This window comes from Denticeps clupeoides, chromosome 17, assembly GCF_900700375.1.
Source record: "Denticeps clupeoides chromosome 17, fDenClu1.1, whole genome shotgun sequence".
NCBI lineage: Eukaryota > Metazoa > Chordata > Actinopteri > Clupeiformes > Denticipitidae > Denticeps > Denticeps clupeoides.
The window spans coordinates 3,819,527-3,837,205 of NC_041723.1; the positions used below are offsets into that span (position 1 = coordinate 3,819,527).

Consider the following 17,679-nt stretch of genomic DNA (forward strand, 5'->3'; position numbering starts at 1 on the left):
GAATTCAAGTAATCATTACTGGCATGCAGGACATCGTCCCTCATTTACCCTGATTGTCCTTTCAGTGAACTGTGGAGAATAGCATCATTAAGAGTGATAAGGCTTCTCGTTTCCGATGATGTCAATTCTCTTATGGGTCTAACAATTTGCTGCAGTTCTTTATCATTTATGACTCTTTTTTCCTTCTCTAATGGAATATTACATGGACAAATATGAATATTAAAAGATTTAAAGAATTCTTAATCTCATTAGTGTTTATGTCTAAGAATGCTGGTTAGACTGAAAAACAATAATAATAATTTTTCTCATTCTGAGGCAGCTTCAGCCTGCTTAGACACAATTAAGACTCTGCCACTTGTCCAGGAAGGTCCCACCGGCTGAACAGGCAGCCACGAATAGAACAGACTGCCATTAGCATTTAGATGAAAGTGCATGGAGACGTGGGTCAGAAAGTGGTGACGGTGTCGACGGCCGGGAGGAACACCCTCTCCAACAGATGTGCTTCCCCGGCACCGTTTCATCAAGCAAGGAAATACAGCATCGCTAACCAGATACGATGAAGATGTGTGATGGGTCCCTTAATTAGACATATACTAGATTAAGTGTCCTGTGTTCTTAAAATGTAGTTTCAGCACATTACAGGTGACACATACAACAAAGTTGGCATTTAAGAAAAGTAAATGTCTGGAACAATGTAATGTTTCAGGCATGAGAAATACAGCGGTAGTTTAAGTTGAATTTTAAGATGCATTACATAACCGTACGTGGCTCCAGGGTGACTGACCATGTGATTAGCTCATGTAAAAATTTGATCTGGTTTTGAGTGATCTGAAGCCCTGCCAGCTTTTTACATCAGGTTTGTTGGAGATATTAAGATGTATACATTATGTACATACAAAATTGCTCTCAAATATATAAAAAATATATATTTACATACATATCTTGTTAAATTGTAAATGTTGCCTCTTGTCATGGGTTGTGAAACCGTATTAAATAATGCCTGTGATTTTTGCCTTTTATACAGCTTAACTGCAATCATACACTGCACATGAATGAAATTAATAAAGCAAAATGTGTGGGAAAACTGCTTAAGTATTAAGTATTAAATATTATTTTTATTATGTTTCTAATTGCATGTGAGCTCATTTTGACAAGCCTGTGGCAGAACACAAAATATAAAATTCCACCTGTTGCAAGACATTGTAAGAAAGAGTTGGCGCAATTTAAATGTGCCCTTATTACAGATGTCCCAATGTCACAACTGCTGCTCAAACACGTGCCCTGGGTCTCATGACCAAGCGATTCCAATTGGAGTCGCTCCTGCTCTCCTACAGAATGACTTCTGGGTCTGCGGCCGTCTACTTGACCTCAATCACCCCGGCTTCTACTCCTTCTCATCTCGTCTGTAAAAAACATCCTGCAGGATTTCACTCTGCATTAGCGCCAGGGAGGGGCTGTCTGTGTGACAAATGAGCTGGACTCACCTGCGGTTGACAGCAGGAGGAAGATGACCGCCAGGACGTTGAAGGACTGACGGCTGGTGATAGTCATCTTCTTGTCCTCACACCGGTGCGGAGGAAGGCGGTTCGGCTCTAGCTGATCTTGGACATCCTGTTCTACCTCAAGCCAGCTCCGCCCATGGCTGCGACAGCGAGATCCCGCGCCGCCTGCAACATAACATCAGTGGTCAGGGGTCACCTGTAAAGAAAAACGCATGCGTAGTCAGAATATTGCATGACATTTCAGCTCTTATCTCACCCCACCCAGCGTACTAATAAAGGCATCCAGACCCAGCAATGTGTCACCATGATGAATTACCTGGCCGGGCGCCATGTGAGACACAACCGCTCAAAACCCTTCAAATTTATGTAAGCATATATCATTCTTTATTTATATAGCACAGTGGCTCCATATATATCTCTTGGCTTCGCGGTTTCCAGAATGGTTTTCCAACAGTTCAGCTTATGCTGAACACTTTCTTATCATTAACTCATGTTAATGAACAACTCTGTAAACTCATCAGACTTCACTTTCTCCTTTTCATCATAGGTACACTTCAATAGTGACAGTTGAAAGCTCTTCTATCCTAACCTGTATTAATGGTACCTGTTCGAACTTGTAATCTGTATAAAATACACCTGTTCACACCTTCAAACAGTCAGACTCCAACATCCACCACGGCCAAGACCAGAGAGCTGTCTAAGGACACCAGTGACAAAACTGTGCACCTGCCCATCTACAACAGGCAAGTAGCTTGGTGAGAAAAGATTACAATCCTGCAGCACTCGAAAGGTTTAGGCCAGCATGTGTTCAGGTCCATCTACAGATTTGCAGGAGACCATCTGGATGATCCAGAGGAGGATGCCATGTAGTCAGATGAGACCAAAGAAGTACTTGAGTTTGGAGGGGGAAGAATGCAGGTGGAAACATGCTTTGGGGCTGCTTTTCTGCAAAGGGGACAGGAGAGTATTGAAGATGAAATGTGGCTGGATCTTCCAGCATGTGGCTGGATCTTAGCCATGTGGCTGGCTTAGCCAGTCTCCAGACCTCAATTCAATAGAGAGTCTGTGCCCAGCGACAGCCCTAAAACATCACAGCTCTTGAGGAGATCTGCATGGAAGAATGGGCTGAAATACCATCTACAGTGCGTGCAGACCTGATGAAGACCTAGAGGAAATGTTTGACCACTGTCATTGCAAACCAAGGTTACATTATTGTGGTGAACTTTTGTCATTGACCAAATACTTATTTTCTGCACAATTATACAAATAAATTCTTTAAAAATCATAAAATGTTATTTCCTGGATCTGTTTTTTGTCTCTGTCTCTTGAAGTATACCTACGAGGAAAATTAAAGACCTCTCTCATTGTCACTACTAGGGATGAGATGGTGAATGAGGCACAGAAGCGGGCCATCAGGATAAAGGGGATTTTAATTAAAAGCACAAAAAATGAGGCACGGGGCCAGAAAACAGGGGGAAAAGTGTTAAAGAAAAACCAACCTGGAGGCATGTGTCGGACTGACAGGAGCAACGCAAACACAACACGTGAGGTGTCCACATGAATGCAGCAGCAGTCTTCCCTTTTACAGGGCTCTAATCACGGACGCCTAATCAGCGGCAGCGGTCCGTGATCAGAGCCCCATTGTCAGGCTGTTTTGCCCCACTGTATATGTAAAGTTGCTCTGGATAAGGGCATCTGATAAATGATAAATGCTGTAAATGTAAAGTTGGTTGTGAAACACAAAACAAGTTCATTTTCAGCATTTTCACATAAGTGGTGAATATATTCCTTGTATATGTTGCATTGTGCTTTGGATATAATATCATCATTTTTAAATCTCGCATCATATCTGTGATCAATATCTGTCTGAAACCCGTGTCTTTGAAAAAAAAAAAAAAAAAAAAAAACACAGGTCTACACTCAAAATCCACAGGGGAAATATCTTCAAAAGGTAAACAGAAAGGCTCTCTGATACCTGTTCAGTAGAAAATCCCGGATGCGAATTCATTAAATATAGCATACAGAGCTGAGAGTGGCCTATATCTATATGCAGAATGTGCTGAATTATCTGATTATATCGTGGTGCAAATAAAATTTCATGTCGGTGGGAATGAACAGAGGCATCGTCTTCAGACTCTAATGCTGGTTTACATTGGTTTGTCTTCCCTCGGGACTCCCGGACATGCTGTGGCTCTCAGGAGGCTTGTTAGTGCACCACATGTTTAAGCTTCTGGGCCTGACGCCAGCCCAATGGCCTTGTTTAGTCAAAGGGACCAGGGTTTCCCCTAAACCCCCAGCAAGTGCTGGCTGTTGAAACCCAATACACTCCTACTCTTGACTTCTGCAAATGAAACCTCTGCTCCATACGTGTTCAAAAGGTACAATTATATATCATTCTAGTCATTAGAAATATGTTCAAACGGCATCTATAATAAGGCATGCATTTGAGTGTGATGAGCAGAACATACTTGTTTCTTCGGTTCTATGGCTGTCAGAATGCGCTCAATTTCTCTTGATTTTTTTTATCTGTTACCTATATGCCCTATATTGACCTATATTTATTATATATACTGTAAGTATTAATTTTACATGCTGCTGTGTTTAATGAATAAGATTATTGATGACTCATATTCTGTAAATATGTTTGCTATATTTTTTTACTGCTTACAGTTCTGCTGTGAAACTAAAACATATTCATGTCTCAATGACATGACCCAAACATTTCAACATTTTGAAAATACCTTTTGGAGGATCTAGTCTGGAGATAAATATTAAATTAATAAATACATTTAAAACCTGCACTAAATAAACAAGCTTGTTTTATTCCTGGCAGATTAAAATGATTACAGAACAGAAATTCCTGGCAGATTAAAATGATTGCGGAACAGTTATATTATTGGTACGGTCATTGCAGTAGGATACTGTTACTGTTATTACTGTGTTTTTAAATGTGTATTTAGAAGGTGTCCATTTTGATTTATGTCCACGTATTTCCAGCCCTCTGCATGTTGTATAATCTTGGTTGTTTGCGGAATATTAAGATGTAGTTGTTCATACATGTAGTTGTTGACCCCCCTTCTTGCTTCAGTTTCTGTGTGCATCTATGGATGCAATCACTTGTTTGGCCACTTTCATGACTGGAGTATATATTTGGAACAGTGATGAAACCTAAAATCTTAATATTTGTTTTTGCTTCTATATGCTTTGGATGAATGCTTTCCAGCCAATCCTTCCGGCGTGGAATATTCAGACAACTGTAATCAATAAATGAATCATTAACTTGGGACATGCTGTTTACCAATATTGATAATTATGTTTCTGTTTCGTTTTTTGTTGCAAGCTTACAATAATGGAAAACACACTTGCATTACCAGCTCAATTAATGTCGGCTGCATTGGTTTCAGATTCAATCAGCTCCATGAAACAATCCATTAACCCACACGCTGTGTTGATCTCAGCTGATGAATAAAAAAGTCTATTAATCATTAACTAGCTATGTGTAATACAGCAGGATTCATATGCAAGGCCATAAGCTGATGCTATCTCAGGACGTCACCAATTACATTTAAAACCAGCATAAATATGTAGACTACAGAAAAATTGGGAGACCCAGATCTGTCGTTGACATGAACAGATAAGGAGTTTATTTGAGCTATTTACATATTAAAGGGAAGAGAGAACAGAGACGGCACGAAGCATAAGATATCTGGCATAAAATAAATGTGCTGTTGTGCATCTGCACCGCTGATGCCAGACGTTATCGCTCTTGCTCACAAGCTCTCTTTATCGCCCTGCTACTTCTGATTGGGCGCATCTTTTCAGCATTAATCTTTATAATGTGCTTTCTAGGACAAGGGCAGCTTGTTAAATAAAAGACTTGACTGAATTTAAATGAATTCTGTTTAAAACTTCAAGTAGACTAAACTGAACATATAATACACCAGCAGGCTTCACACTCTTGTGTGAGTGAGCAAGATAAAAAATATATAAATCAGCTCATATACACCTCAAGAGGCAATGCCGAGTTTCTGTATATTCCCTCAGACAAGGTGTTTCAATAAGTACTGTCTGTGATAATATGCTAATTTCATTTGTAAATATGTTGTTTTTACTATGGGAATACACATTTAGAATCCACACATTCATTGATAATGTAAGCTCAAGGTTAGACCGCTAAGCATTTATAATTCAAGTATGTATTCGTGGATGGGAAGCACACCACAAACACACCACACGCCACAGCTAACATAGCTGACTAAAAATAAGTCACCAAATTGTGTCAGGGTATGAAACAATCATTAGTGTTCATTGCACACTGGCATTGCATTAGAGCTCCGTTTCTGTTATTGTGCTCATGCGAATCGGTCAGATGAGATGCTGACCCCATGCACCCAGAAGACGTGGGCCCCGACCCGCCCAGGTGACGCGAGGCAGTCAAGCAAGAGGTACGTCTGGTGAGTAATTACAGCATCGACAGTGTATATACTGTATTTCCATTCATTTTGATTTCATCACCCATCACACCCATCACACCTTTATGAAAGGGATATGTCAGTAGAAGAATATCTCATCACTGCCTGCTACTGACCACAACTCACCTCGCACAACACTTGCCTGAGGGGAGAGCTTTTACAGGAAAATATGCACCTCCTCACCGAGGAGAAGCCTCACTTTCAGTGCCATCAACTACAATTCCAGCATGAGTGGGACGTCTCAGACAATAGTGCAGCTGATGGATGAGCGCCATCCAAAACGAATTTCCTTTAACGATAGCCGTGATACGCGAGAGACAGAGAGCCGTTGTCGCTGATCTAATGACAGCCAGTGGGCACACAGTGGATCAGCATTTGATGGCTTAATGAGAGTCATCTGCAGCACTGGAGAGGCATCAAGCCACTGGAGATCTCAGAGGGGCACCAGGCAGTGATGGAAGAGCCCATCACTCTCAGACACTACAGAACACTTATCTAGCTGTCCACAAAATGCCAAACTGTGAACGTGTCCCATGGAAATCGTGATGAGAAATGCGGAAGTGCATTCAGTGCTTCGAGGTGCTCCTTGATCATTCAAACTGCTACCCATAACTTTCAGAAGGTCTTTGTTTCTCATACATCCTAAAAAACATACTGAACAGTGATGAGCATGCTTGGACTATACGATGAGGATCACATGCTAATGTGGCAGCCTGGCACATGCACAAACACCGCATAATCCTTTGTGATCCATTTAATATAGCACAGCCAAAGCAGATCCATTTGATATTCTGGCTGCAAACCAAGTTAAGTCGATTCTACATTGTTGTGATGACACCCCTGAAATTAAGATTATTTGTAGTAAAACTGGCCTTTAAAATGCATTAAGAGGACTGACGCCACAAAAAAAATATACACAAAAATTCTACTGCATTAAAGGTTCTTCGTTACAGCAAAGAACGAGAAATTTCATAATTATAAATTATGAATTTATATGTAGAGATAAAAAAAAAAAACACAGAGACACAAAACCTGTAAGCCTGTAAGCCTAATGCAGTGTACTCTGGCTGTTACCTTGGAAACCTAATGTCACAAAATTGGGAAGCGCTTCTGCGGGGGTCTGAACTACGTAGTAACCAAGGTGTGTATGAGGCTGACACAGTCGGCCTTTTGAACAGGAGATCAGAAAAGAGAGCGTGAAAGGTTGCCTGTGGAGACGGTGGCTAATGTTCCTCGTGTGAAGCCACTTGGTTAAGGCGGCGCAATCAGCAGAAGCTGAAATCAAACTCCTCCTTGTTTTGTGTCCTCCCTGCGGTGTGCGCGCATGGGGGAAAATAATCATGGCTGGAGGTGACAGCAGTTCGTGCACGCGAGGATCAAGGAACAGCCGACACTTTAACTGTGGCAAAGCCCCATAATATCAAATGATACGCGGTTTGAAAAAGAAAAGCCATCAAGCCGAAAGGGACATCGAAAAGGTCATTTTAAAATGCAATGCACACTAATATTAGAGGTGATGGTCAGAGTGTAGTAGCCTAATATACATATTCTACATGTCTACATATTCTTCGATATTGATTATTTCTGCATACAGTGATCATACCTAAACTGGTAATATTTAATCAGATATAATTGGCTCAACAAACCAGGCAATGAGACTTTTTTTCAGCGCTTTATAGCCTGGCCTGTATCACATTACTGCAAAATTAATCATTGTTTGGATGTCTGTTGTCCCCATTAGATAGAACTGTGCGGACCAATCACAATCCAGAGTGTAGCTGTTACCCATAAAAAAACATTTTAAAATATTTCCCACATCCTACTATGATTTTATTTATTTTGTTAACTAGTGATAGCTTCCACAAAGCATTTGGGAATCGGAAAAAAAGCCACCAGTTGATCATTTGGATGTCATACATGATATACATCTAGGTGGTTCTGAGTGTTCTTTCACCTGATTAGAAATAATGCTCAGCTACAAGCCACTGCAAATCAGGTCTGCATGTGAAGTCACCCCAAAAGTCTTAAGTTAAGATGACATGAATACTCTCCCTCTAACAGAGAATTAAAATGAAAATTCTCCCACTTGGTTCCATTTTTTGCTCAGCGATAAAAATATGCCTCCAGTCGAACAGTTTCTAATGAGACTGCCACTGCAGTCTAATAAGTTGAATTCATTATAAGATCAGGGGCTCCAAGTGGCCCAGGGATTATGAGGTAATAAATTAGATAATGCAACAGTTCTTAACTGAGCAACATGGAAAAAGATGCATGTCGTGAGGACACATTGGTGAACAGTGGGTCAAAATTGTTGAGTTGGCACTGTGGACATTCAGAGTCATGTTCACTCAGACACTAGTTAAAAGAAATGCAATGTGAGGAAAAAAAATTTAATAAATACTTGTGTTTTTTGTGTTTCTCCCACTCTCGTTTATATAAAACAGTGGTATTATATTAACAAATTAGTTTATTCTAAGATTTAATAAATAGGAAAAAAATTGATTTACGATAAGCCCTGAGTTAGTGGAAATATTTAATACTTTTTTTTCCTAATATTTTAACTGTAGCTTCAGGAAGAGAGACGTTGTAAAACACAAGGGTTTAAATAAGATCCAATATATTAAGCTCTGCCTTTTAAGCCTTCTGGGATAAATGCATGAAAATGCAATATGCCACGAGTGAATAGTCAACAGTGTTTGTGATACTTTGGAGAAGAGCAGTAACATGAGCGCTGTGTCATTTGCACTAATTGGACCAATGGCAGCATCCCAGGAGACATTTGGTGTGAGTCAGGAAAACTGGAATTGCATAAATGACAGCGATTCAGGGCGAGGCATCCTGTGCCTGTGGGGTCACATATCGAGCGCCATGGTCGCTAGAGCTGTGCTTTTGCCTGCATTTATTTGTTCTGGCCGGTTGGCTTTTCATCATTTCCTGACCCTCCTGTCCTGAACAGCCATGACCCACAGACACAGAGCTGGAGTGGAATTCCGAACATGTCGTTTGCTGGGACATTCATATCTTATCACAAAATATAAAAATAACGAGAACAAATCGTCTTCCTCACACGGCGAATGCGGTTCGTGAGTTACAACAGTGGAAGCTTCAGGCCTAATTTAACTGTAAAATCGTACCTGTGGTGCCAGAAGACACCAGCAAACCGCATGACGCATGTAGTGCTCTTTACGACAGCAGATCACGCTCGTCTGTTGCAGACATGCCACACGCAATGTTCTGATCTCAGACAAGGATAGTAACGGAAAAGTAGCAATTTTTCAAGCTGGTGTTCATGAGTACAGTGGCGGCCACTAGTGGCAGGAAGATGTTAGGGTGAGGCGTAACAAATCTTAAAGACAACTTTAAAAATAGTTCTATCTAGGAACTTGCTGTTCCTAAGCAACAGCGTTCATGAAGCATCCTGTCAGCAGACCTTTTTATATATTAAATAATGATGAATATATAAAGAGTAAAATAATTTTAAAAATGCCATATTTGACACAAGTAAACTTGTATTGAATTAAATACACACACCGCTTAAGATCACCATAATTCTGGCATCTTCTGAGGGACTGACACTTATAACCCAATCACATAAACTGACATTCCACCTCTCCTCTCATTGTAATTGGGTGTCAGTTTGGTTATTAATGCATAACGCTGCAATCATCCCTGTTAAATAATGTGCTGAGGACTGTAACGTGTTGGGGGGATGGGGGGGGTGGGATGGGCCTTCTCGACTGTGATGAAACAGGAAGAAGCTCATTATGGTTTTTTTTAATTAGCATATTATTAATACGAGGGAGATACGTCTGACATCGTCCTGGGCTTTTATTTGATTTGGTGTCTTGAAGGAAGCCATTCTTCATCTGCATAAGCCAGTCTGCTCCGAGCTGGCGCGTCACCACAGTCATTTCTGGCTGTACAGCTTATCTGTTTGTGGTGAATTACTGGGAAAAGACCACAATTGCTTTTTCACAAAGATTCAAAGAACAAAGTGCCAGGAGCTTCCTTCATGTACCGTGGCAAATTCAGGCGGTAAACAGTCATTATGTTCCTAATCAAAAACCTCTCATGCTCTTTCTGTTTTACTGCACATAAACCACACTCTTCGTTTAGGTTAATAATAGCATGGTGCACAGAAAACAAACATCTGCTTTCATATGCAGACAACGGGCAACACACTACGACTGCAAAATGATGCACATGGAAACCTGTCAGGTTGCAAGTTAGTTCAGCGATCAGATGACATCCTGCCTGTTGCGTCTTAACACACGAAAATCCCGGTGACAATTTAAAAGTTAAAAAAAAGTAATATTGACCTGAATGATGCCTTCAAGTAAACTTTTAGCGATTCCTGTGTTCACAGGATTTGTACCAAATATGAAGAAATTTCATATTTGGGGCTAAATCACATTCACCCTAATGGGAGGAACGGAACATATACATCCTCCACACATGGTCATACTATCTGCCTGGTGGAAGGTGTGTATATTATTTGACATGACCCGTGTCATCCATGAAGGAATTCTGGCATCTTCTAAAGAGGTGATACACAATGGTAGTAAGTTAGAGGCAGTAGTAGTGTTAGTGGCAATGGTATGGGGCGGGCGGTGGTGGCCTAGCGGTTAAGGAAGCGGCCCCGTAATCAGAAGGTGCCACTGAGGTGGCACTGAACAAAGCACCGTCCCCACACACTGCTCCACGGGCACCTGTCATGGCTGCCCACTGCTCACCAAGGGTGATGGTTAAAAGCAGAGGACACATTTTGTTGTGTCACCGTGTGCTGTGCTGCAGTGTTTCACTTCACTTTCTTTTTTCACTCTTTTTTCACTCTTCAAGTGGGGTTTGAACCGGTGACTTTGTGGTTTTTCTGGTTCATAAATGAGCGAGTTACCCACTAGGCTACTACCACCCATTATCCTTTCATATGCATGCAGAATTGAAATAAACAGAAAACCACAGGGCTGTAATGGGTGATGGAGGGTTTGCGGGGTTTCTTTCAGCCTGGACTGTAGCCCTGTAGCTCATGGCCTGGTGTCATTTTAAACATGCAGGTGTTAATGCGCAGAGATGAGCTCATGCCCAGTGATTCTCACCACCTTGACAACAACCGTGTGCATCATTCATCTGCGCGCATTTGTTTGGCCCCGCTTCCCGCGCTGCTCCGGCTGAGTTGTTTAATGCGCCACTTAGAGCAGTGAGTACCTGCTGCGCAGAGCTGCCATGAAGCAACAGGACCTCCAGAAAGGAATCCTCATTAGTTGTGGTTTACATGACATCACCCATGACATCGTCATTACATGCATACATGTGCTCCTGCATCTGGATAACAACGCCCCTGATACAAGTGTGATGAGCAGCACAAACATGCTTTTGTTCGCTTAGCACACTCAAAAAATGATTTGTTGGGTTAACTTAACGCAATTATGACACCTATTTCCACACATTTGAATTATGGTATTTGAAACTAAGGCAGGAAAAAAGGACCCTTCTTTTTTTGAGTGCATGGGGCAAAGCATTTATATATGGAGTGCCAAAATGAAACAGAATAATACATCCGTAATGAAATTCTAAAATGTTTCATAAACTATTTAAAATTGGAAATGAAAACGTCGTTCATTAATTCAATACGTCATGAATAATAAAACTGGAAATTAAAAATATTATTATTGAATAATATTCATGCCACAGTGTGGCATGAATGACTTCTATCTGTCAGTATGACTTACTCAAAGTAAGTGGGCGGGACTCGCGCTGATCCAACCTGATCTTGTACATATTCTTGTATAGATTAGGCCGGGTAAATACATAGTGGGTAATGTGGAGGAATTTATTCAGGTACCTCTTTTGGCACGTTCTGACCAGCATCTTGAGTGGTAGCGCCATGTTGGAAAGGACAATTCAGCGTTAGTCCCGCCAACTCGTAGCACTCCATTTTCATGAAGTATTGTATGCTCCTCTGTTTAACTTCTTAATAATTTAACAGTGAAGCATTAACATTGTCCCACTTTTTTCATATCCTGCACGGCATGAAGACAGCACCTGCGTCTCTGGATGACGAGACACGTTCGTACATCTGAGCACAGCTGCAGCACGGCACTACCGAGGGATGAGTTGCTGTTGCCATAAAACAGGAACAAGTGGCCCGGAAGAAGCAAGGTTAACAGACTCATTAGATAAAGAGCAGTCGTATTTAATGATTAACGGGTCCTTCTGTAGGATTTGGTCAATAACTAAAATCAATAGACAGCTCAAATCATTACACTGCATCCCAGAACATTCGCTTGATTCAAAAGCAAGAATGTCGTGATTCAGATTCACTTATTTATGAATAACAGCATTTATTTATACTGTTGCTTTTATTGTAAACCTTATTTCTCGTATTCTTGTTTAAAGTAAGAACTAAATATTTTGTAATAATTTAATTAATTCAGCTTAATGATGGTTTTACAGCATGCACTGCTCCTGCAAAAACACAGCGCTCTAATGAACTAATATAATCACAATGCTTATTCCTTGTAAGTGTCCATCCACCATGATGCAAAGTGCCAGTGTGTGAGTTCTGCGGGTTCAAAACTATGAGCTCTCACGTTGGACCACAGCAGAAGTTGCTTATCAAGCAGAAAAACTAACTCATGTGAGCCTGGAATATCAATAATGTATATGCATTATGCTTTTCAGGATTGTGCATGGGAGGCAGCAGCTCTCAGCCATTAACCTTGCTGTTTCCGGCATTCTGAGGTCAGGAATGAACATTCAACATTCTCAAAAGAACATGCGGACTTGTGGACATCAGGCCCATAGCTCCAGCTCAGGACCTAATCAGGGTCTTTACAGGCTCTACGTCTTTAAGACGAATGACTGCAGTCCTCTCATACCTCCTGCTGATCAATAGCATGCCGAGGGGAGTGCCACCCCCCTCGCCGACCCCATGTCTGGTCAGCATGAAAGAACCACAACATCCAGACCATCTGCTTTCTGTCTGTCTGTGGCTTGACCAAGGACACCGTGACATTTTGCAAGGTCTTACAGTAGGCATGTAAGATAAGCAAGTTGGTCGAGTTATTTCCACTGAGACACCTCAAGAAAGTAACTTCACCGGTCAACAAAACCACTGAGACTTGTCTTGATTTGGCTCGATGAGTCTATACAACACATACACGATGCACTGACCTGCTGTAAAATGGATTATTAAACCGAGGCAGATCAATCTATATCCTTCTGTGTTCTTCTTCTGTGCTTCCCTGAGCAAGGTTGCTCACGACAGTTTTTTTCCTGGTTTAATAAACCATCGGCCATGCATGGATCACACTAATGGTTAGTAGGTGAGGTCATTGTGATACACAGCAGCACAGCACACAGCGCACACAGTGAAATGTGTCTTCTGAATTTAACCCATCACCCTTAGTGAGCAGCCATGCTCACACTAACGGTTTGTAGGTGATGAGAGTCTAGTCGGCTTTGGTTCCCAGTTACACCAGACAAAAACGCATGCAGTTGTGTTAATGAAAGCCCGGCTGCAGGTTCTCCAAGCATCGTTCTCAAATGCTATATGCTACATGCTTCCCAGCCCTATTCAGGGCATTCATGCTTCTCCTGCAGATACACAAATGTATCCACAAAGCAAGATCATTTAATCCATTAGAGCTACTGAATTTATGACTGCTAATGGCACTTTGCAAACATGTTTCAAAATTGCAGTCATTATTTTTAATGCATGCATAATACAGACACTTTGGTGAGAGGCCTTCAGCTTTTGTACATCATGATAAAATGCCCTTTAGTGCCCAGTAATTGAATTATAAAAGCATTTACACATATTAACACAATGCACGTATAATGCAAGGCTTACTTGTGTAATGTTAACCCATAACCGGGAACCTATTAGCAGATATGAATGCACATTGTTAAATTACGAATTATAATTAAAGCCTTCCGATGCAGTCTGTCCTGTCCTAATGAGATGCATGAAAGTCCTCTTTCCTTGTTTTTTTATTATTTATTTTATTAGAAGTCTCCAAATACATCATTTCATTTCACCATATTCCATATATGACCATTTACCTCGTTTTTTTATCTGACTTCCATTTCAGGCACTCTATAACAAACCACAAGGGGGCGAGATATAAAATCATACACATGAAAGCACATGTGACAAGTACATGTTTGTGCTTCAAATTCATGCGCCACCTTACTGAATTGTCCATTGTTTCACATTGCTTGTGGCAGAAAGTTATAAAATGTTGAACTTTTCAATTGCCAAAATTACCAGTCAATCAAACCCATTGGGGCAGTGGTGGCCTAGCGGTTAAGGAAGTGGCCCCGTAATCAGAAGGTTGCCAGTTCTAATCCCGATCCGCTAAGGTGTCACTGAGGTGCCACTGAGCAAAGCACCGTCCCCACACACTGCTCCCTGGGCGCCCACTGCTCACTCAGGGTGATGGGTTAAATGCAGAGGTCAAATTTCACTGTGTGCACCGTGTGCTGTGCTGCTGTGTATCACATGTGACAATCACTTCACTTTCATTTATACATTTGTCCTGATCACTTGAGTTTATTGTGGGTTAAGCAACTATGTTACCTGCACGATTATGAAAATTTCACTTTGTGAGATCATTAATACGAGTTCCCCGAGCCTGTCTATGCTCCTGCAGTGGCTAGAAATGGCGATTTGTATAAAGAGTGCTTTGGTCATTCTACTTCGCTGATCAGAGAGCAGCAGCTCAGACGACCAGATCTGGAATTTGTCCCCATATGTCATCATAAGGGGAAAGGTTACTTCCCGGTTCTCGTGCTTTATCCGCTTAATAATTTCCCTGCCCTAAAATAATAACTCCACCGATCAGCGTGGCTTCCAAACACGTGAATTCTGACTGCTTGGTGATTGGATGTGAAAATGAACACAAATGTATTTTTTTAGTTCCGTCATGCGAGCCTCTGATGAACTTTTTTATGGAAAAACGGCGACACGACTTCCTTGTGTTTGGTGAATTGTGTTGATGACGTCATTTCCGTGAATGCCCGCTTAACTTCTATTGGCCGCTCTCCTCCTCGTCCCGCCTCCCTCCTCCTCATTAGCATTTAAAGCTACAGACACCGAAATAGTGCGTCCTGGGAAATCTCACTGGGGGACCGGAATTTCGGAGCGAGACTTCCGATACAGTATTAGGGGACCAATAAGACCGATTTAAAAACAAAAGATTAATACATGCATGAGTGTATGGAAACAAAACTCAGATACATTAACTGCGTAATTCTGTCATTACCATATTCATTTGGATTGCTGTGTACAGTTAATCTAAAAAAATGCCACAGTGTCATCAATCCAAAGCACTAAAGTGGCTTAAACAGCATCTCAGCAAACAATAGCAGGTATTTAAAACCAATTTGTCCAGATTCTGAGTTATGAATGTACAGGCATATGCAGCCGTGAGACGCTCTGTTGGAGTTGGCACACCATACATGTCAAAGCTAAAAATAAGAACACAACGTTCATTTCCACAGCTTGAACCAGCACAAACAGTACAAGCGAACAAGGTGAGTCAATTTGGAGGTGTTGTATCTCAATATAAGTAAAAAGCTCTGTTATAAAAATATAATTCATTTATTACCCTGCCACTGGTTTCATGATTAGTCCTGAAAAGAATTCTGTTACATTCTGACCTTTTTTCAATTATGAGTATTTTCCTCCCAGTGGATTCGGACTCTGTGGACATGGCTGCTCACTGGTCAGGGTTCATTAAAGGAACACCGTCTCTGGACCGACCTGGCTGGTCTTACACGTCACCTCTTGATAACCGCCGGCTTCTCACGGGACAGGTTCTGCCCACCATCTTCAGATAAAGAACCGACTGGTGGCCCCAGTCGTGCGGCTCAGAAACACTTCAAGACCCTTAAACCCTCTTTTGATGCCCTGTGCTGAAAGCTCGATAGCAGATCAGTTTCAACCCAGCCCTCCCGTCTCCAGAGAAACATGACGAAATACCCGGCCGACCGGCTTGCCTGCACGTAGACTGCTTTTGGGTTTTTTTGGAGTGCGAAGCAGCTTAAATCGCTCCTGTCACGTCAGAGAGCGGAGGCGGGACGAGTGCACAGTCAAAGTGCCGCCTAGAGCGTCCCCCACCCGCCTAGGTCCTTTTAGCAAACATCCAGTTCGGCCCAAAAGTGTCACCTCTACGGTCATTAGGCTTGAGTCTCGCTCCGATGGGATGATGTGCGTTACTGCTAATGGACTCATCACCGAAATCTACCTGACCGGATGGACGGGGGCACACACACGAACAGAAGCCCCGGCCCACTTCAGTGTGAATTGTGCTTGTTCATATAAACAAATAGTCCACGAGAAGTCTGGGCTCCGTGGATTCTGTGGATACCTCCGTAGGGTAGTAGTAGCCTAGTGGGTAACACACTCGCCTATGAACCAGAAGACCCAGGTTCAAATCCCACTTACTACCATTGTGTCCCCAAGCAAGACACTTAACCCTAAGTGTCTCCAGGGGGGGACTGTCCCTGTAACTACTGATTGTAAGTCGCTCTGGATAAGGGCGTCTGATAAATGCTGTAAATGTAAATGTAATTGGTCACGAGTTACCCACGACCCACCTAAAAACTGACCCTAGTCCACCGGGACCTGGCCTGGGAACGAGGTGCAATGGAAGAAAACATGCAAAGCAACTTTTGCCTTTGTTGGTGCTGCGTGTGAATAAGTAGATGAGACAGATATGTTAGCGCATCTTCCACGCAAACTCCGCGCACGATTACGCGCGACCCTCTCCGCGGGAATAAAGCACGCAGGGGCGGAACGTAAACTTTACAAGCATCAATTTTAAAATCCTTTTAATCGGACTTGTTTCGTGAATGAGAGAAGGAGACTCGCCTTCCCTCGGCGCTCACCTCCGCGCAGCGCAGCGCAGCGCAGCTCCGGTGGGAGAGTGGGGGCTTCCCTCGTTCCGCTCACTTACTCCTCTGTTGCTCCACGAAGAACACGACTCTTCCTCCTCATCCTCGCGAAACAGAGAGAGAAAAGGAGCCAACGGGAAGGGGGCCCGGGGCGCCCGGATCCCCGGCGCCGTATCCAAGTGGCCGTGGGCGCAGCCGGAGATGGCGAGGCGGACGAGGGAGCGCACGCCGGAGATGAAGACCGAGGGTGGGGTGGGGAGCCGGGGGTGCGCACTTCGAGCGGCGCTTTGCGTCGGGTGCGCGCGTGCGTGCGTGCGTGCGTGCGCGCGCGCGCTTCATGGCGAGGGATTTCGGAACGTTGATGCGCGTCTTGGTGAGGACCCAGGCGAGGATCAGACATTTTTACTGGTCCTCCCACAAGAACAGATGATAAGGATCGATAAAAGGGACAAACAGGCCTGTTTTTAAAGCGCAATAACAAAGACAAAGCAAAGTGAAGTGATTGTCATTGTGATACACAGCAGCACAGCACACGGTGCACACAGTGAAATGTGTCCTCTGCATTTAACCCATCACCCTGAGTGAGCAGTGGGCAGCCAAAAAAGGTCGCCGTGTGTGGGGACGGCGGTTTGCTCAGTGGCACCTCGGCGGATCGGGATTCGAACCAGCAACCTTCTGATTATGGGGTTGCTTCCTTAACCAACAGGCCACCACTGCCCCATGCACTATAGATATTTATAGATATTTCTATAGATATTTAATGTTTGCTAAATAAACATTTATTACTTCATGCTCATTTCTTCGTT

General features: G+C 42.6%; 1 protein-coding gene across 6 annotated transcripts in view; it reads right to left on the bottom strand.

Moving 5' to 3' along the window:
• The window catches only part of shisal1b (shisa like 1b), a 29,512-nt gene extending 12,407 nt beyond the window's left edge, over window positions 1–17,105 (bottom strand). For 2 of the 6 annotated variants that reach the window (XM_028958463.1, XM_028958458.1), the window contains exons 1-2: window positions 16,868–17,105; window positions 1,485–1,698 (exon numbers count right to left, since the gene is read on the bottom strand). In XM_028958463.1, the coding sequence (XP_028814296.1) occupies window positions 1,485–1,551 (67 nt within the window). In that variant the 5' untranslated portion in view covers window positions 1,552–1,698; window positions 16,868–17,105. Of the gene's footprint in view, window positions 1–1,484; window positions 1,699–15,637; window positions 15,656–16,867 lie in introns of those variants that run through there. The other 4 variants (XM_028958462.1, XM_028958460.1, XM_028958459.1 and 1 more) reach the window with 4 other exon arrangements.
• Between the last annotated feature and the right edge of the window lie 574 nt (window positions 17,106–17,679).